General features: G+C 32.1%; 3 protein-coding genes and 1 pseudogene across 3 annotated transcripts; 1 reads left to right on the top strand and 3 right to left on the bottom strand.

Annotated features, from left to right (window-relative positions):
* The first annotated feature begins 551 nt into the window (after positions 1 to 551).
* LOC107627847 (F-box/kelch-repeat protein At3g06240-like) lies at positions 552 to 1,700 on the top strand. Its single transcript, XM_016330666.2, has one exon. It carries the CDS (start codon positions 552 to 554, stop codon positions 1,698 to 1,700), a length of 1,149 nt encoding a protein of 382 aa, XP_016186152.2.
* Positions 1,701 to 3,901: 2,201 nt separating this feature from the next.
* On the bottom strand, positions 3,902 to 4,888 carry LOC148550137 (uncharacterized). The gene is made up of 2 exons (XM_088493131.1): positions 4,667 to 4,888; positions 3,902 to 4,174 (listed from the first exon to the last, which is right to left on the bottom strand). The coding sequence occupies exons 1-2, from the start codon at positions 4,886 to 4,888 to the stop codon at positions 3,902 to 3,904; spliced, it is 495 nt and encodes a 164-aa protein (XP_088349257.1).
* Positions 4,889 to 13,535: 8,647 nt separating this feature from the next.
* LOC107609345 (receptor like protein 27-like) lies at positions 13,536 to 16,720 on the bottom strand. Its single transcript, XM_088493507.1, has 2 exons — positions 16,469 to 16,720; positions 13,536 to 16,362 (listed from the first exon to the last, which is right to left on the bottom strand). Exons 1-2 carry the CDS (start codon positions 16,567 to 16,569, stop codon positions 13,713 to 13,715), a joined length of 2,751 nt encoding a protein of 916 aa, XP_088349633.1. The 5' UTR covers positions 16,570 to 16,720; the 3' UTR covers positions 13,536 to 13,712.
* Positions 16,721 to 19,767: 3,047 nt separating this feature from the next.
* Positions 19,768 to 22,947, bottom strand: LOC107606447 (receptor-like protein 7; annotated as a pseudogene).
* Between the last annotated feature and the right edge of the window lie 2,982 nt (positions 22,948 to 25,929).

The raw sequence follows: 25,929 nt of genomic DNA, 5'->3' as shown, positions 1-25,929 counted from the left end.
GCATGGATGATGGTGTCGCAATGGTTGCTGGTAACATCCTAATTAGGTATTGGAATTACTTAATGCTGAATCTGTGGAAATGATTAATTTGGGAGTAACATGGTTTTCTTTAGGATGAGGGGTTGTAATGTTGTGATAAGGCAAACAAAATTGGAAATCAAGTATCCAGAATAGTGAGTATATCAGCAAATTAAAACTTAATAGGGAATATTTGCGGCTGCTTCTAATTTCAAACTAGAAAAACGAAAAATCAAAGATAATATTGGAGTATGTTGGAATTCCAACTGAATTTATTTACTAGGGTAGGCAAAAACTTGGGAAGACGAGTCAAATTTAATGGTACTAAACACCTAGTTCAAACAGGTTAGGATAACACCGGTAAATACAATATTCTGCCTCATCAATTCTCGTTGGATGCTGCATCTCACACAATTAATAAGTTAGACTAATTTAGGTTCATTACTTAAAAGAGAGCAACAGACTTCAACAATTCAAAAACTACAAAGTAAACACAACCGAAAACCAAGATTACGAAACGCGCGTCTAGTAAAATGGCTAAATTCCAACTTCCCTTGCCGATTATTCCGGATGAACTGCTACAAGAAATCTTCCTGCGTAGTAGTGCCAAAGCTGTAGGGAGATGTATGTGCTTGAATAAATTCTGGCACCGACAGCTACGCCAACCAGAGACATGCATACACCACATGCGAAGGCAGAAAGTATTAGATCAACATGTTTTGTTTCATGTTGGATACTCACTACTGTTAATGGGTTCAGATTCACTATATATAGTGAATGCTGCTTCTGGAGAAGAAGTGAATGTTCAGCATCCTTTCGGAGTTGGCATCCATGGGTGGTTCCGCATTGTGGGAGTGTCAAACGGGAACATATGTTTCAAGTTCTCCCGTGAACAAGACGACACAAGACTTTTGGTATGGAATCCGACAACACAATGCTCTAGAGAAATTTCCGACCCCCACAGGGACCACGGTAGATCGTTTTTCCCAGTATATGGTTTCGGTCATGTTCCAAACTCAGATGCATACACAGTCATACATATGTGCAAAAGGGACATAGCTGATGCCTACGTTTTTTTCTCTAGATATTGTTCAAGGCGTTCTACATGGTTTCACTGCGTTGATTGTCTCCCTGGTGTAGAAAAAATTGACCCTAACTCTGTTTTTAATAATGGTCACGCGTATTGGATAACTGGTACAGGAGATAGCTATGCTACACCCAAGTCTATTTTATGTTACAGTGTTGAAGATGAATCATTTAGCGAGGTGTCTATCCCTGTAGGTGCAATATATACCGTTCACAATTTACTAACCCACAAGGAAAAACTTGCACTCCTCGCTCATACACACAACGAATTTGGGTATGTCGCAGCAATTTGGCACTTGAATGAAGAAGCGGATGGAAACAGAATATTAGAGCAGTACTGCAGGTTTGCGAGTCGAAGTATCAGAGAAAATCCAATACTATTCGTGGATGATAACCTACTTTTGTTGGTGAACAATTCAAAGGAAAGAGAGTTACTCGTCAATTACAGGTACAGAGAGCTTGTGTTGACAGAATATGACATCGAACATGGCACTAGAAATCTATTGGTGAGGAGAGCATGGCGATACCCAGAAACGCCACACCCGATCACAGTAAGGTCTACACTCAAGTATTTTGCAGGGATGTTTCCTGTCTAGAAATAATTGACATTTAGATATACTCCGACTACATGTATTGTGGAACTTGGTTGAAACTCTTTGTTTAGTATTCCGGTTGATGTTAATTATGTTTTTTTTTTTTTGTTAATGGAATCCCTAGAACTGTTATGACAATGGTTAATTCCTAGTGTTTTTTCTATCAGTCTGTCTTTACAATTGTATGTTTTACATTTTTTTAAAAGAGCCAAAATTAAGAGAAATGGTTGCATAACAACCTCAATCTATCTAATTCGATGTGTCGTGTAGTCTACCTCATGTACAGGAGATTTATAATGGTGTTATTTTGTTTCTAACCATCCTAGTATAGGGATTATGTGAGAAATAACAGTTAACCTACTAACAATTTACGCAAATATTCAATCAAGAAATGCTATTCCAAATAACATTGATCAAATTAACGGTTAACACACACATGAATGGAATAAATAGTTACCTGGAAAAACTTGGTTTCCTTTTAAAATTCTGGAGAGAGTTGGGCTTAACAGGTTTCAAGCCAGTTGCTGCATTAATCCTGACTTGAATTATCCACTAATTGTTTTTGTAGCTGGCCCAAGTTGATAGATAGCCCACTTTACTTTTAGATATACTTGAACTACCAAAAAATAAACATCTTTCCAGGTTAGTTGACCGAGCCCAATCCCAAGTATGACAGAAAGACTAAATATTCAGTTAACTAAAGTAACCAACCCTGGGGAAAAAAAAATTTCTATGACCTTTGATCATATACTATGTTACACCTTAATACCTAACCAGAACTGATCTGGGATAATCGTGAATCGAGACAATTCGACCTATAATTCGACCAAAGTTTTCCTATGTAACACGATTCGACCAAAAAAGACGACATATAAACGGACATATAAACGGGCAATGTTACAAGAGAAACTCACATGATGGCCCTGGGTTTTAGGAGAACAGTTGTATACACCACTGCTTTGTTGGACGATGACAGAACCTAGCCCAGTGCACGGAAAAACCTGCAATAAGCCATATACTCGTTGAATATTACTTTATAAGAAGAAAAAATGAGCAACCCAGTACATGGTAACCTGGTAATACCTGCAATAAGCCATTAGCACTCCATGAACAAACTCCAGCTTGCACTCTACCTCCACGGCCACGTCGCTGAAATGATCAACCCATTAGCACTCGTTCATTTACTTTAGATTATAGAGTAATAGGAATTCAATCAAGTGCATGAAGGGGTGAATAAAGTCAAACAATTTGAGCAAACAAAGGATTCAGCAATAATGGGAAGTTATGGTAATTTAAAAAGTCAGATCTTTCAATTGGAGTATTATACATCATGTGCAAGGGTATAAAGATGATGATCTACAACTTCAATACCTAATGAGATGAAGCCTTTAAAACCCAATATGTTAACAGACAGGCTAGCTTATTTCAAGCATCATAGCTTGCTGAACAATTTATGTGTATTAGAACAAAGCAGTGGCCATTCATCATGATCAAATAAACTACAAGTGTTAAGATTTATTTAGGTTCAAGGGATTAGGAATTTCGAAACATATGCAAGAAATTTTCTGAAAGGAAAGCAATTAAACTTGACCAACAAGTTGCAATTCAACAAATTTCCAAAGCCTAACATAACATTCTAGTTTACTTTCAGCTTCTTCATTCTATCACAACTTAAAATTTATGCTGCACACTAGTATATAAGAAGAAAAACAGATCTTGTCAATTATCTATTGTGATGGCCGCATGATTTGTCATGGAAGTCACCAAATCATCGGTGTATATTGTCATGCCCTTCTCCTTCCTACTCTTACAGAATTTCCGAAGATTGAGTTATAACATGACTGCAATCTCAAGCATTCGTTTCACTAATAAAAAGGTTGCTATTTTCTGGTATTCAGTCTGACTTACTACAACGTATTAGCCTTCATACGCTATTGAAATTAGTAGGGAACTTTGGTAACTAAGTCACAAAAATAGATACCATAAAACATATACGTATCTATGGGTAAAACAAAAACACGTAACTAGAAACATAAACAAATTCCAACCATATTGCACAAGTCAAATGGACGTCTTCGACAATTTTTTGCTTTTAAAGCTTCAAACGTTTGTGTCTCTACATTCTAGTAGCAATTTTCAGCAAAGAAGGAAATTATTCTTAAGTTTCTGAACCTAATCGAGGTGCTTCGGGTTCTGGTTTGCAGCTAATCAATAGACGTTGTTGATGAAGCCTCCATGTCTCTTGCAGCTGCTTCTCTAGCCTTTTTCCTCAACTCTGCTTCTCTACTTTTCTTGTTCAGCAGCTTCTCTAGTTTTGCTATTCTTTCCTCCACATGGTCTATCAAGTTATCCATTCCCAAATGTTTTCCAACATCACTCTGCTTCCCGTCACCCGATCCCCTTGTAGCCTCCCCCGCTCTGACCCTAACAATGTGGTCATCAACCCAGAGAAAGAACTTGCAATGTGCTTCTGTCACCTACAACGAATAGAACACAATTAATGTAAGGGGTTACAAAATACTCCAATTCAATCTAATTCATGTACGTCACTGTAATTAATCCCTAGATTCTACATCTACAAAATCCTTTCAAATTTTAGCATCCATTTTTAATATCAGATCAGGTACCAAGTCAATTCTTGTCACAATCATGATTTTTAATCTAGGTAGATCTATTTTGAATAAATCAACTTTTTCTCAATTCTCAGTCATTCATCAAAATTAACCAGCACCAATATCAAATCATATACAAAATCAACCCAATTTAACATCAAATCAATAACAAAGTCAAATCATTTTCATAACCAATAGGCATGCAATTCCCAACAATTCAAAATCACATCCACAACAACTTGAGCAGGGTGGAGAATAACCAAAATATAGAGTCTAAAGCTCCATTCCAGAAAATTCAAATTTTAATCAAATTTTAGCATAATCTTAGTTCTCATACATAAAGAATTGCGTGGTTACCTTTAATAATGGGCATCCAAAAAATAACCTATTTGGGTTGGTGTCTGTCTTCGACATATAACTGATGGCATATTTTTCACAGAAGCATTTTGGGGCCACACCATCTATTACATCCTGAGGTTGCAGCGAACTTGAGGTTGCATTTCCAGATCTCAGTTCCTGTTGTCCACCGGCTCCCCCTATGCCTCGTCTCGTGTTTGAGGAGCATGCATCACTGGCCATCGATCTGATTAACATTTAACACCACCATGGAAAACTATCATCATCTATTGCATTCGAAATTGAATCAATCTTCTTCGATGAACGGTGATTACAGAAAGTGATTAACAGAACAAATCATGCAAATTGGCTAAAAAAACAAAAAAACAAACGAATGATCTAGATGAAGAAGCAGTAGGGCTTACAAGGGTTTTCCGAGAGCGTTCTGCACGTGGGTCGCCGGAACCTTGCTAACAAGGGGATGACTTACGTTCTTCGAAGGTAAATCACAGAAAATGACACCCGCGTAACCCTGGACGAAGACGCAGAAGGCAGGGTCTTCCACGGGGTTAGGAAAAAACTGTCCCTAACGATGACTGACCTTGAAATCAGAGGAACGAGGTAGAAAAAGAGGTTATGGACATTACAGCGGTATTTAGGGAATGTTTTGCGAGTGGGTCGTCGGAAAAATCAAACGCTTAAGTTAAGGGGAGGGTAGAAGAAGCACTGAGGTAGATGAAGGAGCTGTGGATACTACAGGAGTATCTGGGGAAGGTTTTAGGAGTGGGTCGCCGGAAAAATCAAACCCATCACCCACATGAAGGGTAGAGAAGAAGAAGAAGTGAGATCGTAGAAGGGTAAAGGAAGCAGTGAGGTTGAAGAATGAAGCAGTTCTTTTGAAGTGTCTTTTGAGAGGTAGAAGAAGAAGCTGTACACATTGAAATGGTATTTGGGGAAGGTTTTGATTTGTATGGTATTTGGGGAGAGATTTGTAAAATCAACTATTTGCGTATTGCATCAAGTATAAATACGTTACGGGGTATAATGTAAATAATATAAAATACAATGTAGTGTGAAAACATTTAATGCATCAATTAATGAAAGGTTGAAAATTTTTTTGATCAATGGCTGAGATGAAGACACATGTGCAAGAGTAACTTACCCACAAAATTGCCATGAATTTGAAAGAAATCACCTTTAATTTGTCCATGAATTCACGTTAATGTAATTTTTTTTTTTTTTGCATTAAGAATACATTCTCCCTTCCTTACCGAGGCCTAAGGGACAAATGAAGAGGGAGGGATAGTAAAAGCTAAAACTTATGATCTTTGAACACTCACACGCACATGACACGATATAGGACATGCGAATATACAAATTTTAAAATTTTATAAGATACAAGTAATCAATTATACGTCATATATATAAAATATGAAGTATTTTTTAGTTAAATTGTAGTGATAATTTGATATTTGGTTGGCATTAAAATATAAATTAATTTTTTAATTATATAAAATATTTAAAAATTTTATTTTAATAAATAATAATATATACTATTTCTAAATTTATTTTAAAATACATATTATTATATTAAGAATAAAGTTAGACATGCTAATACTTTATAGTATGTAGGTGTGTCCAAATATATTTGAAAAAGATTTTTTTATTTTTTATTAAGATACAATTAGATACAATAATATTGTATTCGAAATGTATCCGACATGTGGACACGATAACTCAGTAAAATGTACTTGTTTTATAGGATAAAACTAAGGTCAATATTGGTTTATATATGGAAATCAATGGGCATGGGAAGAAAAAGAAGTCCAGGACAAAAGTGGCACAATCCAGGTCCATGTTAAGAAATAATGCTATTTGATTAATCTTTTTTCTTTGGACAGAATTTTTGTTGGCCTATTTTGTCTGGGCTAGAATATTGATTAGTCTGAGTGTGTCAAATGAAAAAACAATTGGTGTGAGAGGCTCGTATAATTTCTCTGTATTTTTGTTGCTGTTTTATATTTGTTTTATATTTATTTGTGGGTATGATATAGTCTAGTCTGTGCGTGATGGAGTAAGAAACTTGACTTTTTTTTTTTAATTTTCTTCTTGTAATTATACTCACTAAAATATGCCATAAAGAAGTAAAATATACTACAAAATATAATTACAAGTATAAACAAATATTCAGTCACCAAAAATTAAGGACCATTCATAAAGAAGTAAAACAAGACTAGTCCGTTTCAGAAGTAACAGAAATTACTTTTTTTTATTTTTAAATTATAAAAAGTTACAATATGTGTGTTTAACACTATTTTTAAAAAAAATTTTAACTTTTCGAAAAGTTAATTAACAATTTTTTTAAGAAGTAAATATATGACTTCTCTACTTTTCGATAAGTTATTCTACCACTTCTTTACAAAAAATATTTGCTAGAAGCATTGGCCTTCCACCATCATTCTCACGTAATGTTTCATCTGCTAGAAGTACGGGCCTCCATCACCATTTTTACGTAATAATTCATCTGTTAGAAGTATTGATCTTCCACTACCATTTTCAGATAATGTTCCATCTGAACAACCTGCATATATTCTTTCTAGGTATTTTTTTAATCATTTTATCGTTCTATTTTTATTATTAAATTTGTATTTAACTGTGGTATGACATTTTAGTATTAATTTTATTTTTTTACATGTGATTTTATTTTTATATAACTTGTTATTATTTTTTTAGTTAGTTATAGCAAGTTTTTGACCTCAATAAAGAAGAAGAAAGTTCTAATAGGAGTAAAAAATAAAAAACAGCAACAAAATATACATTAACACATATTTTATATTTAATTTTTATTTTTACCTACCATATCATTTCCAATATTAGTGATTAGGTTATGTAAAATCAACATTTAATATTGGAAAGTATTTGTTATTATAGTTATTTTAATATTCATTCTGTTGTGTAAAAAAAATTATATTTTTTAAGTTATTTATCCAAATGCTACAACTTTAAAATAAGTACTTTTATAACTAAAAATTTAAATATAAAATAATTTATTTATAATTTTCTATTAATAAAATTTCTTATACTTTAAGCTCTTCTTCTAAAAGAACTTATTTAAGTTATTTATCTAAATTAGACATATATATAAGTTATTTCTATATATAACTATTTCTGCCATTTTCAGTCATTAATAGTTTAATACAATATAAATGCAAATCATGACAATCAATATATGTCAAAGATTATTAAAAATGAAAACATTTTATTCCGACCCTTCAACAGCGTAATCCCAACTCTTCTCCATTATATTCTCCAAGTCATCGACGTAGGATTTGTGATTAACAACGATGCACTACTTCAATTATGATGGAATGCTTTTGGAGAATAATCTAAATGCATTATTCCTATTATTTTAAAACTAAAATGAAAAAAGATATATTTAATTTGTAAAGAATATAACGTGATGATCAAGTTTATCAATTTCACCCAACCCGTCTCATATTTTCTCCATTCTCTTGCATGTATATATAGATTATCTGTTTCAAATTTTTCTTTAATTTTTTCCGATTAATTGTTGAAGTAAAAGCAAAAGATAAGCTATTAAATCGAAAGCTTATATTACTAACAAAAATAATTCAAAAGATAAAACCAATAAATAAGTCACGGAAAAAAAAGACAAAAATCTAAAAATAATTTTAATGTTGTTTTTTATGCAGATTTTCTTATTATATAGTAATTTAATTGTATTAATAAGTGTTAGTCGAAAATAATTTATTTTGAAAAAGAGAGCATTTGAAGAGCTAATGAGCATATATGTTCGAGTAAGAGTTTGTCGTGACCAGTCAACAAGCTGATCAATATATTGAATTGAAGGATCAAAGGTCTTAGGGTTGCTTAGCAAAAAAAAAAAAACGAGAACGGTTACCTATAGATTAATGAACGTGGGAGTTACACTTCAATTTGATTGGTTGTCGATTTTTATAAATAGAATAAGGCTCGAAGGCACATAGGTTGAAACTTTGCTTATTATTCATGCACACTCACATTCCAGCGAATTTCTGAGTCTGCTTTGAGTCAATTTTCCTTCCACTTGTTTTTTACTTTTTATTTACATTTTCTGCAAGCTTTACTTCTTCACGTAGGTTTATTTTTCAAGCAACATTTAAGATTCCTATTCAATTTACATTCCAGTATTTTTATTATATTTCCATTTCGAAAGTCCTTTGTTCCAATCGAAAGTATTTTACTGCTTTATTTAAATTTAATGCAAACCATTTCAAATTCTGCCAATTTATTTTCAAAGCCTTTATTTACTGTTTTCAGATTTCCTTAAGTTTTTGTCCGAACGAAAGGTCTTTGATGCACTTTAAAAAACTGGTACTCCCAAAGAGAAGTAGGTTTCATTCCCAAACCGTTAGATATCGAACCATTTTTTGATTTGTTTAAAATCGACAAAACAATAAGAAAATTAAATTGGAAATATTCTTCATATCAAACAATATACATTGTGATTTTTTCATATTATTATTGTTACCTGTTAATTACTATAGATTAAGATTAAGAGTAACAATTAAAATCTTTTTTGGAGTACTAGATATATATTATTTTATAAATAATACTTGTATTATTACATTTATTTATATTAGCTCCCCAATCCCCATAGTCAAGCATGCATATTGGAAAATTTGTACATTTGAAGACCTTAACAACGTATTTGCTGGGATTAATTGATAGAGTGGACAGTTTTTTCACAATAGAAGATGAAAAATCTTTATTTTACTAAATACATTTTTCTATCAAAACTTTTCAATGACAGAAGAGAAGAATCATGCATGTACATTATATACTCTCACAATTTTGTTTGCAATATCATGTATATATGACCAATAAATCTGTTATGTGAGAAGTTTGTTAATGTTGCAAGTGTGAGAAGTGTTGAAGTTAGTCCCACATCAAAGAAAGCAAGGAAGAGTGAGGAGTTTATAAGTTGAGAGACCCATTAACTTGACATTTTAAGGTTTTGAGTTGGATGTGGTGTCTTCTCATCTTATATTATCTCACTTAATTCCTTCTCGAAATCTCCTTGGTGGTCGAGACAAAGACTTCTGGAATTTTTATTTGCAAAAGTGATACTGACTCCTTTAATTGTTGCAATCATAGAGGTTCAATGTATGCTTTGAAAATACTAATAATAATACAAATTGCTTTGAATCTTCATGGCTAGAAAATTTTTTATGTATGCTTTTGGTAATGAGCCACTAAAGTTATTGCATGATATGACAAAAATAATTAACCTGGAAAATATATTTTTGGATTTCAAATTGCCAATGGAACCATACATCTTATTGCCTCTTAAGACCAGAATTTTCAAATTCGATAGATTTTGGAGCCAATTGGGAAATGTATCTTCAAATTGCTTATTGCCAAGATTTAAATCCAGAAGATACATAGAATTGGCAAAGATTTCAGCAATAAACCTTTGAACTGGTTGCCATTGAGATCTAGTGTAAGATGTGATTTCACCACTTATTATGTGCCCTCAGAACTGATTATTTGATAAATCCAAAGTTCTCAAAGACGTTAAGGATAAAATTGATGACAAAATTGTCCCATTTAGTAAGTTACCATTGCAGTATAATTTGGTTAGATTAGAACAATCCAATAGAGGGAGTTGAGTTAAGGTAAACAATGAAGATGACAACTTCTTTTCAAAATTGTTATCCCCAATAGAAAGAATTCTCAAGTTGGTTAGCTTATCAACCACATTTGGAAGTTGAGCCCTAAGCTTATTCCTTGAAAGATCCAAATAAACAAGATGCTCAAGATTTGACAGAAATGATGGCAACTTCTATTATGTTTTTTTCTTTCTTTTTTTTTTCTTTCTCTCTCATTCATTATTGTTAATGGTGAAGACGCGCTGAAGACAAAAGTGCAGCATGGGAAGTTTGGAAACTACGTGAAAACAATGTTATTTGATTAGTTAGTGATGAGAATAATGAACAATTGAGAAAGAAAGTGGAAAAACAAGTGCATGCAAAGTCAACAAAGTAGAACCCACTACGTGTAGAAGAATTGTCCATTTACTTTTTGAAGATTTATTAATTGATTGTTTTACCCAAATCTTATCTAGAATTAAACTCACTGCATACAAGTATAATGAAATATAATAGAATTTTATTTGAAATTCCTGGAATAATAAATAATTATTTAATTAGAATGAATAATGCACTATATATATAATCCACTGTTTGGTGTTTAGTTTTAGGAACATAGTTATAAAGACATCAGTGAGTGTTTTATATAGCTGTATTATTTAATATAATGACATATTAATATATAAATTTGAAGGTACTTATTGAATATGAGAATCATAAATATGTCTACACCAATAAGCCTCGTAACTCAATTGAGATTAGCCCTTTTTGCAAGTTTTGAAATCATGGGTGTAGTGATGATCATCATGATAATAAGGGATTGATCTTTCTCTACTTAATTAACTCCCCTATCTGTTCAAATGTTTGCACATTTACACACTTCTTAGAAAAGTATAAATACCCTTGACACTTTGAGACATGTTTAAAGTAAAGAATCAAATTACAAACAGAAACTGAAACAGAATTTCCATGTAATAATGATCTTGATAGTGTTCTACTTGTTTCAATGAAGTTGTACATAACAAGTTGTTCTTGCACGCATGATCTTCCTTTTGATCCTTTTACCTCCAAAGATTCTCACAAGCCATTGAGGCTTTCTAATTCAGAAAACACAAAGCATATTTCAAATACCATTCCACATGCATATCCTATTTCTTTTCAGCCTCAGAAGATGGATATATATTGTTGTTGAGGGAAATTGTTGTTGCATTGAATTGATAATGAGAATTCACATAGATCCATGTTTCTCTTGTAAGAATTGTTTAAAAATGTATCAAACTGTTTTCTTCGAGGTATTGATCCCTCGAGAAAGTTGCTGGAAAGATTTATGACTTAAAAGAGAAATTAGAAGGGTCAGCTTAGTAGGAATTTTCCCGGTAAGCATATTTGAGGAGAGATCTAATGATTTGAGATTTATCAAATAATAACAATTAGAAAATTATTAATTTAAAATCATTGGATTAGACAAAACAATGAGAATTCAATTCGATCATGTTTGTTCAAGTAGGTTGCAAATAAAAATTCGTTGCTCATATAACATGTCATCATTTCTGTTCTTAGGATATAAATTATAGCTTCTCTGTTTTTGTTAGTTTAATCATATTAAAATAGATCAGAAAAACAACATAAGATATTGAGTAATGTATTTGGACGGTGCAAGAAGAGTAAGAAAGAAACACTTAATATGATCAAATCACAATTTACTTGCAACATTTCTTACAATATAGAACAAGCACTTACTTAAATATGTTGGACCAATTGAAGACATATCTGTCTCATCCAATCCAATCTCTCTTAAATATATTGTGTTTTGCAGCAACCTCATCAAAGTAGTTTCTTCCCACATTAAACCATGAGAAAAAAAAGAGAGATCAAGTGATTGTAATTTGGAAAGGTGTGAGATTTGAGAAGGAATTTCACCTTCAAACCCACAATAAGATAAATTCAAGTGTGTGAGACTCACAAGCTTACCAAACTGAGATGGCAATACTGCAAGTGAGATCAAGGCCACTCACGTGACCAGCAGAGAGTGGCACGTGACGCCCATCCATGAGCAGCAATCTCACCCATTATCCCATGTCCTCATTTCCGGATAAACATGGGGGCAGAAATAAGCAGAATAATCATCATCCACATAAAACTATGATCATATATAAATTGTTAACATAACAATTATTAAAAAATGTTCATGTGTGTTTTAGTTTAGAGTAGAAATGATGCACTTAAGATTAGTTAATTGGATTGCATTGCATCTTAGTTGGATATAAATCCTCATTAGTTGCTTATTATTTTCCATTATATCATTCTTGCCTCTTTTCTTCAGTCCCAAGTAAACCAGTTTCTGTTGAATCAAATCAATATCAGGCCATGGGGTCTCTTTTGTTGCTGCAATTTCAAATCTTTTTGTATCTACATCTGTTCTTCACTTCTTTCTCTTAGTCTTTGTCTTTGTCTCCGCCTTTATGCCATCCTGACCAAAACTCTACCTTGCTTCAACTCAAGAACTTGCAAAAAGTTGATGGATGGGAAAATGGAACAGAGTGCTGTTTGTGGCCTGGTATCACGTGTGAATCCATGTTTGGTTGCATTGTAATATTTATATTTTTTAGTGCTTCACATCTCAAATACTTTGTCACAATAGCATACCTTTTATAAACAATACATATTGAACTCTTTAATCATTAATATTATATTTGTTCTTCTTTAGTATTGTAAACAGAGAAGTAGTACTATTACTGGACACAACATTTTAATTATAGAGAACAACCTAATCGGACTGATCAAATAATTGATTAAGAATTAAAGTATGTAAAGTATTCTCTATCTTCACCGGAGTTTTATCCTCTTATTTCTAACTAAGTATAGATGGTTTAATTTTCGTTTTGAATATAAAAACATTTTCAACTTGCATTGGGAGTTGGGACCAGCTATTACTTGATGATGGATACCAGAGAATTAGTATTTTTTTTTATCAAACTGTTTTAGATTGACATCAGTTAAAAAAAGAAAAAAAAAAAAACAATCAGATTGTGTTGGAGATATTCCTAATAGTTTGGCAATTGTTCTAATATAATTACTAAAACACCTTACCTCCTAACCGCTAAACAAAAAATCAGTTGCGTGCTCATATAATACCCATGCATAATAATGATATAGTTGCTCTAGTCTTCTAGATACTTGGAAGGTGCAAGTGAAGAAGTTTTGGACACAGAAACTTACACACACACACACATATATAATTATGAGAAAAAATACTTTGAAAACAAAATTCACTTGCAACATTTCTTACAACTATAGAACAAGTACTTGCTATAAATATTGTCAAGACTTGTAGACATCCATAAAATAAAAGTACGACACTAAATTTAACAAAACATACAAAACACAACAGCAAAAGACATAAACTTATTACAAATTTACATTGCAACAAAAAGCTGAAACAGAGTTGTTCTTGCACGCTGGCGGTTTCGACGGCTCCTCCTTTTGGTTCTTTTACCTCCAAAGAGGACCACTAGCCATTGAGGCTTTCCAATTGAGAAAACACAATATCCCAATCCTATTCCAAGTACCATTCCACATGCATATCCTATTGCCACTGGTTTCCAACCAAATTCAAATTTGTCTTCAGCCTCAGAAGATGGATATTGTTGCAAAGGGACATTGTTGTTGCATTGAATTGACAATGGAAATCCACATAACCCCATGTTTCCCTCATAGGAATCATTTGAAAATGTATCAAATTGTTTTCCTCTGGGTATTGGTCCCACCAACTGGTTTTGGGAAAGACTCAAGACTTCAAGAAAGTTCAGATTTACCAATTCAGTAGGAATATCCCCAGAAAGCATATTTGAGGAGAGATCCAATGATTGAAGATTTGTCAAATTTCCCAAAGAGTGGGGAATATGACCAACAAGTCTGTTATGAGAAAGATTGAGGCCTATGAGTCCATGAAGCTCCCCAAAATCATCTGGAATCTCTCCTTCAAATTTGTTTTCTGACAAATCGATAATTGCAAAGGCATATGGAATTTTCGTAAAAGTAAGACTGACTCTTTTAATTGTTGCAATCATAGAATTGACATATTCTTTTGCTGTGTCGCTAAAAGTAAGACTTATCCAACCTGTTTCAATATAAAACAAAGGGCTTTGCACATCATGAACAATCTTCATGGCTTGAAAATTTTGTATGTATGCTTTTGGTAATGAGCCGCTAAAGTTATTGCATGATATGTCAAAAATAATCAAACTTGGAAATATGTTTTCAGATTTCAAATTTGCAATCTGACCGTACAACTTATTGCCTCGTAAGACCAGTATTTCCAAATTTGATATATTCTGAAGCCAATTGGGAAATGTGTCCTCAAATTGATTGTTACCGAGATCCAAATCCACAAGTCCTGAGCATTTGGACAAAGATTTCGGCAATAGACCTTCCAAATTGTTGCCATTGAGATTCAGTGTAGTAAGATCCAAAAAGGTATCTGGCAAAGTTCCATGAAGTTTGTTCATTTGTAGATCCAAATCTCGAAATGCAAGGGATGAGCTATTGGCAAGGCACTGTGGAAATGTTCCTGTGAATTTGTTGTGGGACAAGTTGACAATGTACAGAGAGGTTGCATTACAAAAGAAGGAAGAAATGTCATCAGCCATCGAGTTGAAACTAAGATCAAGGTATTCAAGTCGATACCACGGGAAATGGTCCATCAATGTAACATTGTTATGTGCGAGATTCAAATAAGTTAATGAATCCATACCATGTATCCATTCTGGCACTTTTCCCTGAAGACTATTGCTGGACAATTTAAGAAAATCTAAATTTGGAAATTTTCCTGAGAATTCCAACCAACCAGTAATATTGCTAGAAAGCAACTGCAGTGTCTTCAAATTGGAGAAAGTGTGATTCACACTAGTTTCAGATTTTAGCAATAATGAATTACAACCTGAAAGATAAAGATACTCCAAGTTTTGAAGCTTAGAGAAGAGTGGGAAGTGGACAATACCGCTCCAGTTATCTGAAGACAAGCACAAATGAGTAAGGTTGACAAGATGGAAAATGGATTCAGGAAAGTTTCCTTGGAGTTCATTGTTGCACAAGTCTAAATGGTCCAAGGAATAAGATGTAATTTCACTTATGTGCCCTCTGAATCTGTTATTTGATAGATCTAAGTATCTCAAAGACTTGAGAGATAAGGCCCATTGAGGAATTGTGCCATTTAATAAGTTGCCTTTTAAGAATAATTGAGTGAGATTTAAAAAGGCTACTTTGTCAGGTAGTGGTCCCTCAATTTCATTATGAGAACAATCCAAGGAAGAGAGTTGAGTTAAGGCAAATAATGAGGATGGCAACTTCCTTTGGAAATTATTATCCCAAAGGCCAAGGGATTGCAAATTGGTTAGCCTATCAAACACATTTGGAATTTGACCAGTAAACTTATTTTCTGAAAGATCCAAGTAAACAAGATGATGAAGGTTTGAAAGAAATGATGGGAACGAACCAGTGAATGCATTGGCTGAAAGGTCCAAGTAAGTGAGATGCTGAAGGTTTGAGAGCAATGATGGGATTGAACCATTGAATCCATTTTCAGACAAGTCCAAAAAAGTTAGCTGTGTGAGGTTAGAAAAGGAATCAGGGATTTGTGATCCTAGGGATTGACACCATGAAAGATCCAAAAAACTAAGAGAAGCACTGCAATTCAACTTTGGAACATGGACTTGAATGTTGGATAGCTGGAGCTCATAAAGATTGGGTAAACAGAGAATGTGACTAGTCAAGTATCCCCTTATTTCAGTATCAACAAGACTAAGAGTAACCAAAGAGAAAGAGAAAGACCAATTGGACAAAGGCTTTGGTGTTAAGCTAATTGAAGACATGTCTGTTTCATCCAATACAATCTCACGCAAAGCTGTTGCATTTTGCAACATTCTTTTCCAACTTGTTTCTTTCCACATCAAACCATAATTAAAAGAGAGATCAAGTGATTGTAATTTGGAAAGGTGTGAGATTTGGGAAGGAATTTCACCTTTGAATTGACAATCAGATAAATTCAAGTGTGTGAGACTCACAAATCTACTAAACTGAGATGAGAATGGAGAATGATTGAAAAAATTGAAAGCAAGGTTGAGTGTTTGGAGATGAGTAAGATGAAAAAGAGTGCTATTGGGATTCATATTACCTACAAGTGCACCACAACTGAGATCGAGGCCAATCACGTGACCAGACACAGAGTGGCACGTGACACCCATCCATGAGCAGCAATCTGTCCCATTCTCCCATGTACTCGTCTTTGGATAAACATGAGGCCAGTCACAAGCATCATAATATTCAAAAAAGGAAGGGTTAAAAATGAATTGGGTCTTAAAGTGAAGCAAGGCAGAGCTGTCTTGGGAATGGCATAGATGAGAAGACAAACATGCAAAATGGAACATCATAAACATATACACACACAACACCACTCTAACAACCAACAACATGAAATGCCCCATTGATTATTGATTGAAGCTTTTGCTTATTTTATGTATGTATATATGGCTTACTTGAAAATGGTATTGGTATGTCACTCATCGATTAGGATCCATCTATTTATGGATATTTTTTTAATTAGAATTACAACACCTGCCACCTATACCCAGTCAATGCATGATTTCTATATTAAAATATAGAGTAAAGTGACAATTATATCATGTTGATTTTGGACTAATTAATTAAAAAAAAAAAAGTACTAATTAGGTCTTTTAAAATAATAAATGATAAACATGTGCTTTTGTTAATGAATAGTGTGAAACAAAATAAAATTGTTCATGTATTTCGTTATTTACAGTAATGTATGTCTCGTTATTGTCACATAAGCAAAAAAATATATAATTTTAGATAGTGACATATTTATTATCTTTTGAGTTTTCATATATCTTTTTATCAACTGCTCCTTATTATTTATTACTAATCCTATCAAAATAAGTGAATTTTTGCTCCGAAAGACAAAAGAGAAAAAAAAAAAAAACCCACCTCCTCTCGAAAGAAAAAAAAAAAAGTATTCGAGCCACCCTCACAATATCCACCATGCATTGGTGTGAAGCTTGACCAAAAAAGCTTGACTTCAGTGCTTTTTTCTTTAAATTTAATTTTTAAGGCATTGATTTATTAATGTAAATATCCATTTTCTCAAAACGATATCATTTTAGTTGTGGAAAAGAATAATATGTGTAAAAAAAATTAGATAGTTAAAGCCGCTTGGTCAATTATTTTTTGTTAGGAACCATTGGTCTTTCATGACAATGACTAATTGAATATTCATTAACTTTATTTATATTAGAGGTTTTTAAAATATTCATTGAGAATATAATTCAATTACAATTTGTTTGAAAAAGTAACATTGGATTTGTTATAGAGATGGAAATGAAGTTATGGGTGAAAATTACAAAAATAATGTGCTTTTAATGCAAATTTTCTTATATAGTAATCATCTACTAATATATTCTATTATGTTAATAAGAAAATTAAATTGAAAATATATATCCTTTGGATAAAATAGCTTCAAGATCCCGTCTCTATTTATATCCAATTTATTTTTTTGTTTACATTCGGTATTGTAAATTTATTCTATTTTATTCAAATCTGTTTTATTCTATTTTTTTTCCTTTCTCTCTCATTCGTTATTGTTAATGGTGAAGACGCGCAGAAAACAAGCGCATGCAAAGTCAACAAAGTAGAACCCACTATGTGTAGAAGAAATGACCATTTACTTTGAAGATTTTGTAACGTCTTTGGCGGGATTAGTTTGTGGTAAAAATTTATGTGTAGTTGTCTTTCGTATAAAATTAATAGTTAAAAATTGTTAGTCGGTGAAAATATGTTTATTTAGTTTTGTTTTGCTTAAATTTGTTGACATGTGTGGTTGTTTAGTTAGTTTTTGTTTAAATCTAAACTTATTTCGGTTCGTTTGTGAATTAACATGTTCTCTTGATACTACTTTTAAGTATTGACTAAATTTTTTATTTTTTAAAAAATTTCGGTTCAATTCTTAGTTTAATTTAGGTTCATTTAGTTTCGTTTCATTTGAATTTGCTGAACTTGTTCATATGTGATTATTTAGTTAGTTTTTGTTCAAATCTAAACATATTTCGGTTCATTTGTGAATTAATTGAGATTCATTTGATATTGTTGTTAAGTATTGACCACATTTTTTATTCCTTAAGAAATTTCGGTTCATTTCTTAATTTAATTTAGGTTTCATTTAGTTTCGTTTCACTTGAATTTTTCCTCCTCGTCTTTCACTTCGTCTTCTTCTTCTTTTTCATTTTTTTCTTTATTTTTTCCTTATTTTGTTTTCTTAAAATTCTTCTTGATTTACTCTCTTGATAGAATAAAACCAAGAAGAAAGAACGCGAAGAAGAAGGAGGAACACGAAAAAAAAAAGGAAGAAGAATGCGAAGAAGGAGAATGAGAAATGTGAAGTAGAAGAAGAAGAAAGAAGAGGAGATAAATGCAGCCATGTAGGAACGTTTATATAGTTGGAGCGTATATTTATACTCCACTAATGAAACTGATTTTTATTGAGTTTAGACCAACTTAGTTTGATTTGGTTGCCAAAAAAACTTAAATGTATTTCTATGTGTTAATTATTTTTAAAATAAATACATAATATTAAATATAATAAATATATAATTTTAAATATTATATATATAAAATTATAGATATTAAGTTATATTTAATAATTTTGGATTATTCTTTCTCGAGTTAGAGAGAAACATAATTGTATTGATCAAATAATTGATTAAGCGTCAAAATATGTAAAGTAACTTTGACCGAGCAAGAACTTTTCTGTCTTTTTTTTTTCCTACTTAGCAAAATTAAAGTGAGTTCAAAAGTAATGGCCACCCAAAGAAAGTAAGTTGTTAAAATGTTGCATCATGCATGTACGCGTTATCTTTGATAAAGTTACTAGTGTATGTATGGCCCTTACCTATTTTAATTTTTGTGGTTCTTTTGAGTAATTGATTGCTTGAAAATCAGGTTGTGCTTCACCGTATACCAGAGTTTAATTCTAACAAAGTGCTGGATGGTCTAATTTTCGTTTTGAGTATACACAAATTTTCAACTTGATGGTGGATACCACAATTATTAATTGATTAAACAAGAATGTCTTTAACTAATTTGGATTGGTTGAATGGTCAGCTCACTCATCCACTTAAACAAATATTGGGAGTTTGAACTCTGTTTTGTGCATGCAGCAACTCATAAATAGAGCTTTGATCTGCGACGGGCTTGAAGTATACCATTATTTTTCCTAAATTTCATCTTTCTTTCTTTTTGTTTTTTCCTCGTTTATCTTGTTATTATTTCTGTTCTTATAACAGTTCTTATAATATTTAGCTTCTCTGTTTTGTTGGCTTAATATGTTTAAATAGACCATAGAAGAATTTAGAGCTGAATATGCATGAAAACTGAAAACTATACTATATTAGAAGGTGCAACTATAGTGAAGCAGAGACACTTATATTCATTAAAAACATAATTTACATGCAACATTTCTTACAACTATAGAACAAGTATTCACTATAAATATCAAGAAGACATGCATAAAGTAAAATAAAAGTACAACATGAAATCAAATAAAACATAAAAAACAAAACAACACAAGACACAAACGTGTTACACACTTAGATTACTACCAAAAGCCAAAACAGAGTTGTTCTTGCATGACGATTTGCATGACTCCTCCTTTTGATCCATTTACCTCTGAAGATGATCACAAGCCATTGAGGTTTTCCAACTGAGAAACCACAAAATCCCAAGCCAATTCCAAGCACCATTCCAAATGCATATCCTATTGCCACTGGTTTCCAACCAAATCCAAATTTATCTTCAGCCTGAGAAGATGAATATTGTTGCAAGGGGACATTACTGTTGCATTGAATTGTCAATGGAAGTCCACAGTCCTATGTTTCCCTTATAGGAATTGTTTGAAAATGTATCAAACTGTTTTCCTTGAGGTATTGATCCCTCAAGATGGTTGCTGGAAAGATTCAAGACTTCAAGAAAAATTAGATTGGTCAATTCAGCAGGAATGTTTCCAGTAAGCATATTTGAGGAGAGATCTAATGACTCAAGATTTGTCAAATTTCCCATAACATGTGGAATAGGACCAATGAGGTTGTTATGTGAAAGGTTGATGCTTTTGAGTGCTTGAAGCTCTCCAAAAACATCTGGAATCTCTCCTTCAAAGTTGTTACTTGATAAATCAATATTTGCAAAGGCATTTGGAATTTTTGTCAAAGTGATACTAACTCCTTTAACTGTTGTAGTCATAGAATTATCATATTCTAGTTCAATGTTGCCTTCTCCTGAACCTGAATCACTTTGAAGATAATAATACAAACTGCTTTGAATCTTCATGGCTTGAAAGTTTTGTATGTATGCTTTTGGTAACGAGCCACTAAAGTTATTGCTTGATATGTCAAAAATAATCAAACTTGGAAATATATTTTCAGATTTCAGTTTGACAATGGAACCGTACAACTGATTTCCTTGTAAGACCAATATTTCAAAATTTAATAGATTCTGAAGCCAATTGGGAAATGTATCTTCAAATTGATTATTACCAAGATTCAAATCCATAAGATCTGTGCAATTGGCCAAAGATTTTGGCAATAAACCTTTGAACTGGTTGCCATTCAGATTAAGTGTAACAAGATCTTCAAAGGTATCTGGTAAAGTTCCATGAAATTTGTTCATTTGCAGATCCAAATTCCTAAGGGATGAGCTATTGGCAAGGCACTGTGGAAATGTTCCTATGAATCTGTTGTGGGACAAGTTGATAACATTTAGAAAAGTTGCATTACAAAAGAAAGAAGAAATGTCATCATCCATCAAGTTGAAGCTAAGATCAAGGTACTCAAATTGATACCATGGGAATTGATGACCTATTGATGTGAACATGTTGTGTGAGAGTTTCAAATGAATTAATGAATGTATATCATGTATCCATTTCGGCACCTTTCCTTCAAGTTTATTATTGGACAATTCAAGATATTTCAACTGTGGAAAATTTCCAGAGAATTTTGAATAACCAATGATATTGTTGGAAAATAACTGTAGTGCTTGCAAATTGAAAAAAGTGTAATTAACACTTGTTTCAGATTCTAGCAATAATAAACTGCAACCTGAAAGGGAAAGATACTCCAAATTTTGAAGCTTGGAGAAGAGTGAAAAGTGGGTAGTACCACTCCATTTGTTTGAGGACAAGCACAAATGAGAAAGGTTTACAAGATGAAAAATTGTTTCTGGAAAGTTTCCTTGGAGCTTATTGTTGCACAAGTCTAAATATTCCAAGGAATAAGATGTGATCTCACCACTTATGGGTCCTATGAACTGATTTTTTGATAGATCGAAAGTTCTCAAAGACTTAAGGGAGAAAATTGATGATGGAATTGTCCCATTTAATAAGTTACCTTCTAGGAATAATTCAGTGAGATTTGAAAAGGCTACTTTGTCAGATAATGGCCCCTCAATTTGATTAGAAGAACAATCCAACTGAGAGAGTCGAGTTAAGGTAAACAATGAAGATGGCAACTTTCCTTGGAAATTGTTATCATGAAGAGAGAGAGTTTGCAAGTTTGTTAGCCTATCAAACACATTGGGAATTTTTCCACTAAGATTATTCCTTGAAAGAACTAAGTAAACAAGATGATGAAGGTTTGAAAGTGATGATGGAATTGAACCATTTAAAAAACTGTCCACCAAAATCAAGGAAGTAAGATATGTTAGATTGAAAAATGATGAAGGAATAGGCCCATGAAAATTACATTCTGAAAGATCCAAGATACTAAGAAGAGAAGTATTACAATTCAACTTTGGAACATGAACCTGAATGCCTTGATTAGCACCTAGATTGAGTTTTTGAAGATTTGGTAAACAGAATATATCACTTGTCAAATAACCACTTATTTTAGTATGAACAAGACTAAGAGTAACCAAAGTGGAAGACAAGTTGGCAATCAAAGACAAAGGACCTGGTGTTGGACCAATTGAAGACATGTCTGTTTCATCCAATACAACCTCTCTCAAAGATGTTGTGTTTTGCAGCAGCCTCTTCCAAGTGGTTTCTTTCAAAGATAAAGCATAATTCCAAGAGAGATCAAGTGATTGTAATTTAGAAAGGTGTGAGATTTGAGAAGGAATATCACCTTTGAAAGCACAATAAGACAAGTTGAGGTGTGTGAGACTCACAAACCCACCAAACTGAGATGGCAATTCAGAACCATAGATAGAATTGTAAGCAAGGCTAAGTGTTTGGAGATGAGTAAGATAGAAAAGAGTGCTGTTAGGATGAATATTACCTACAAGGGCACTGCAACTGAGATCAAGGCCAATCACGTGACTAGACACAGAGTGGCACGTGACTCCCATCCATGAACAACAATCTGTTCCATTGTCCCATGTCCTCATCTTTGGATAAAGATTGGGACACAAATGCTCATAATATGTATTTTCATAAAAGGTAGTGTTTGTAATGAGTTGGGTCTTGAAGTGAAGTAAAGCAGAATTTTCATAAGGATGACATGAATGTGAAGACAAACATGCAAAATGGAACATCATAAGAATCAACAAAATGAAACAACCCATTGATTATTGATTAAAAGTTGTGCTTATTTTATGTATTTATTTGATATGTCACTCATCAATCAAGATCCATCTATTTATAGATAAATTTTTTTACTGGGATTACAAGCACCTATGCCAACCATTATTAACCATAGATATTCATACCATCCCAATCTATCAATGTCAAGAGTTAAGACTAAATCAAATTCTAAGTTTTATTCTAACGAGAGACTTAGATATATTTGGTTCTTATTCTTGGTGGAAGTAATTGTACATATGAAGAGTAATATATTTGTTAGGATAAATTGATGTTGTTCCAATATGAATCTAGAAAAAGACTTTGTCTTAGACTAATATATTATACAAAGCAATATTAGCAAATCAATTTTGTTCACGCAATATCAATATCAGTTAAATTTTAGTCACAAAAAAATATCAGTTAAATTTTTTAAAATTATTTTAAATTATAGATCATATTAAATCAGAAATTTTTAATTCTAAATTTTAAATTATAAATCCTAAACTCTAATTTTTTTAAAAAAATAAAATTTTTAGAATTAAAAAAATTAACGAATATTAAAAAACTAAAAATTAATTCCTTATATATATATCACTCTAAGTTTATCGTCACAAAAATTAAGGACCATTCATAAAGTAAGCAAGACTATATATAAGATTTTTTTATATATATAACTATTTCTGCTATTTTCAATCACTAATAGTTTAATATAAAATAAATACAAAAAAAAGTATAGGTAAACAATAATATTGTTGAATAATGTGAATAATGGGGTTAAAAAAGTAAATTAATACTAAATTTAATTAGTGGCATGGTGTATTTTAATTGAATTGAATTAATTTTAAAGTCTATTATTTATATTATTCAAAAAAATTATTGGTTAATTAATATATGTCAAAGACTATTCCAAATGAACATTTTATTCCGACCCTTCAACAACGTAATTCTAAGAGGATCTGTGATTAACAACGATGCGGTACTTCAATTATGATGGAATGCTTTTGGAAAATAATCTAAATACTTTTTTTTTTGTGACTATCTAAATGCTTTATTCCTTATTATTTTAAAACTAAAATAAAAAAATATTTAATTTGTGAAGAATATAATAATGTGATGATCAAGTTTATTTGTTTTCACCCGACCCATCTCATATTTTCTCCATTCTCTTGCATGTATGTAATATATATAGATTATCTGTTTCAAATTTTTTTTAAAATTTTTTTGCCGATTAATTGTTGAAGTAAAAGAAAAGGATAAAGTATTAAATAGAAAGATTATATTACTAACAAAAATAATTCAAAAGATACCACCAATAAATAAGTCAGAAAAAAAAAGTGACAAAATTCTAAAGATAATTTTACTGTTATTTTCAATGCAAATGTTCTTATAATATAGTAATTTAATTATGTTAATAAGAAAATTAAATTAGAAATATTATTCAGATCAAACAAAATACATGGTGAATTTTTCATATTATCATTGTTACCTGTTGATTACTGTAGATTAATGTTATAACCGAAGAAAAAAAAAAGAAGAGGGGTTTAATGAGTCACGTGACTCACCCCCTCCCCAACCCCACTTATTTTCTTTCACCCGAAACCCTTCTCCCTCTTCTTCAATTTCATTTTTTCTTCTTTTTCTTTTTCTTTTCCTTCTTCTTCTCCCTTTCCATCTTCTCATCTCTTCTTCTTGAAATCATACACTATGATTAAATCCACTTCTTTCATTTTACTTCCTTCTCTTTCTCTTCTCTTTTTTATTTTATTCATTCAAATTTCTTTTATCACAATCCTAAATCATGGAGCTTCAACCTATTTAATGAAAAAAGTATTCAACTTTTGAGTTTTGGTTATTATTGAGACTTTAAAGTAACTCTTTGACTCAATAATTAGCTATATTTCAAATTTTTAGCATCCTTATACTTGTGAGTATAGCAAAATCCGAATTAGGGTTATTAGGGTTAGAAAATTTGGGGCTTTTGTCAAGGTGAGTAAGATTATGTTAATTGACGATATTAGTAGCTCACAAATATCATTATTGTCATATTTCTAGAGTTGTAGTAGAGTTATTGGACATCATTTGGTAGCTCGTTGACGAGCTCAGAGTTGCTTCCGGTTCTTTGGAATCAAGTTGTGAGTGGATATTATATCTATAATTGTTTTTAAATATATTATTATCAATATCTATGTTGAATCATTAATTTTGAAGTTTGAAAATATTTTATTATTGTGATTTTTGAATTTCTAAAAATAAATATTGATTTGTGAAACTTACAATTTTATAAAAAATACACACGAGACGATATTTATATATTTTGTAAAGTATAAATGTTTTCTTATTTGACTTATTTAAATTTTAATTAAATTTTAGTATGCAATCTTATATATATTAATTTGTTATGGAATTTGGTAGTATATTATAAGCATTAGATATTTTATAAGTGATTTGGTTTGGATTGGTTTGGGAGACTCTGACTAGAAACCCGTAATTAACGGCGGTTATGACGTTAACCTAGATGCATCTGGTTCAGACCTCAGCTAGCAGGGGCGTTGCTAGCCTAACGTGTAGGCCACACGTTGGATCTGTTATACCGTACGGACACACTAGAGGAAAGGGCTACCCTTAGAGGTGGAGCCGCCCTAGGTGTGTAATATTTGATTTGATTTGACTTCTGGAATGAGAACTCCCATTTCAGTTCATCCGCTTAACTACTTATCTATTTGTTTGCATAATTAATTCATATAAATTTCTCATCTCTGAAAGGAAAGATAATTTTTAAGGTAAACTCTGTATTGTCTTGTGTGGGTTATAGATGTAATGTTTGCTCACTGACTTGTAAAACTCACCCTATTATATTCCCATGTTTTTCAGATACAGGAGTCATTCCAGGTTCCATTCCACCTCAGTAGATCTTAGTCATTTTGGTGAGCCCTTCTTTTTTCCAAGGGTTAAGTAATTATGTAATGGAACCTTTGCTCAAAATTTAGATTATGTCAATGCTCCATATGTCACAG

This window comes from Arachis ipaensis, chromosome B7 (assembly GCF_059453495.1).
Source record: "Arachis ipaensis isolate K30076 ecotype BB chromosome B7, ASM5945349v1, whole genome shotgun sequence".
NCBI lineage: Eukaryota > Viridiplantae > Streptophyta > Magnoliopsida > Fabales > Fabaceae > Arachis > Arachis ipaensis.
This window is presented reverse-complemented; position numbering and strand designations above follow the sequence as displayed.

Coding starts and splice junctions, on each gene's coding strand:
- LOC107627847 (XM_016330666.2), top strand. CDS start 552: ATGGCTAAATTCCAACTTCCCTTGCCGATTATTCCGGATGAACTGCTA.
- LOC148550137 (XM_088493131.1), bottom strand. CDS start 4,888: ATGGCCAGTGATGCATGCTCCTCAAACACGAGACGAGGCATAGGGGGA. Junction 4,175..4,666: donor TTGGATGCCCATTATTAAAG/GTAACCACGCAA, acceptor TATTCGTTGTAG/GTGACAGAAGCACATTGCAA.
- LOC107609345 (XM_088493507.1), bottom strand. CDS start 16,569: ATGGGAGAATGGGACAGATTGCTGCTCATGGATGGGTGTCACGTGCCA. Junction 16,363..16,468: donor CAGTTGTGGTGCACTTGTAG/GTAATATGAATC, acceptor TCAGTTTAGTAG/ATTTGTGAGTCTCACACACT.